The sequence below is a fragment of the Naegleria fowleri genome (genome assembly GCF_008403515.1).
Source record: "Naegleria fowleri strain ATCC 30894 chromosome Unknown tig69, whole genome shotgun sequence".
In the NCBI taxonomy this organism is placed as follows: Eukaryota; Heterolobosea; class Eutetramitea; order Acrasida; family Naegleriidae; genus Naegleria; species Naegleria fowleri.
In genome coordinates, this window is record NW_025408001.1 from 23,065 (window position 1) to 23,677 (window position 613).

The 613-nt window shown below is 33.0% G+C and overlaps 1 protein-coding gene across 1 annotated transcript in view; it reads left to right on the forward strand.

The window, feature by feature from the left end:
• Nucleotides 1-179: 179 nt before the first annotated feature.
• Nucleotides 180-613, forward strand: part of FDP41_009458 (uncharacterized protein) — a gene marked incomplete at both ends in the record, with an annotated part of 447 nt that continues 13 nt past the window's right edge. Inside the window, one exon of the mRNA XM_044713418.1 lies at nucleotides 180-613. This exon is cut by the window's right edge and continues 13 nt beyond it. Within this exon, the coding sequence (XP_044556969.1) occupies nucleotides 180-613 (434 nt within the window).

A 613-nucleotide genomic window follows, 5' to 3' on the forward strand; every position in this document is an offset into this window, starting at 1 on the left:
ATACTTTTGGAAAATTCAACCGCTTCATAAAAGATTAAAAAATGTTCATTCTTTGACGTACTGTACAACAACATATTAACTTGATAGTTGTATATTGTTCACAATATTCGTTCACCAAAATTTGATCATTTTCACAACCTGAGTTTCAAGAATATTCAAGTGGAAATTAAACAAAAAAAATGTTTTTTTGGCATCTCGTGATCGGAGCAGTCATTCTCTTTCTCTTTCTTTACACGTGCGCCAAATTCCGAGTCTTTGAGAATCTTCTCTCTCGACACTTTGTGTTTGATCCCAAAGAATTGGATCAAATTGTGAAGAGAGCTGTCGACAAGTATCCCAATGATTATTCCGTTTCGTTGGGTCCTATTAAACATGGAAAAGAAGAAACATCTATTTGTGAAATTAAAGATTTGGCACGAAATTGGATACGAGACACTCCCGATATGGATGGAAAATTTATTGTTACACCAGAAAATCCAGATACCATCTTTGAGAGAAGATGTCAGTATATTTTGGAACAATTATGTGAAAAATATCCAAATTATTGTTCGGATGTGAAAACGATGGATTTCTTTGATAGCAAAAAGATGAAACAACAATGGATGTTTAATAT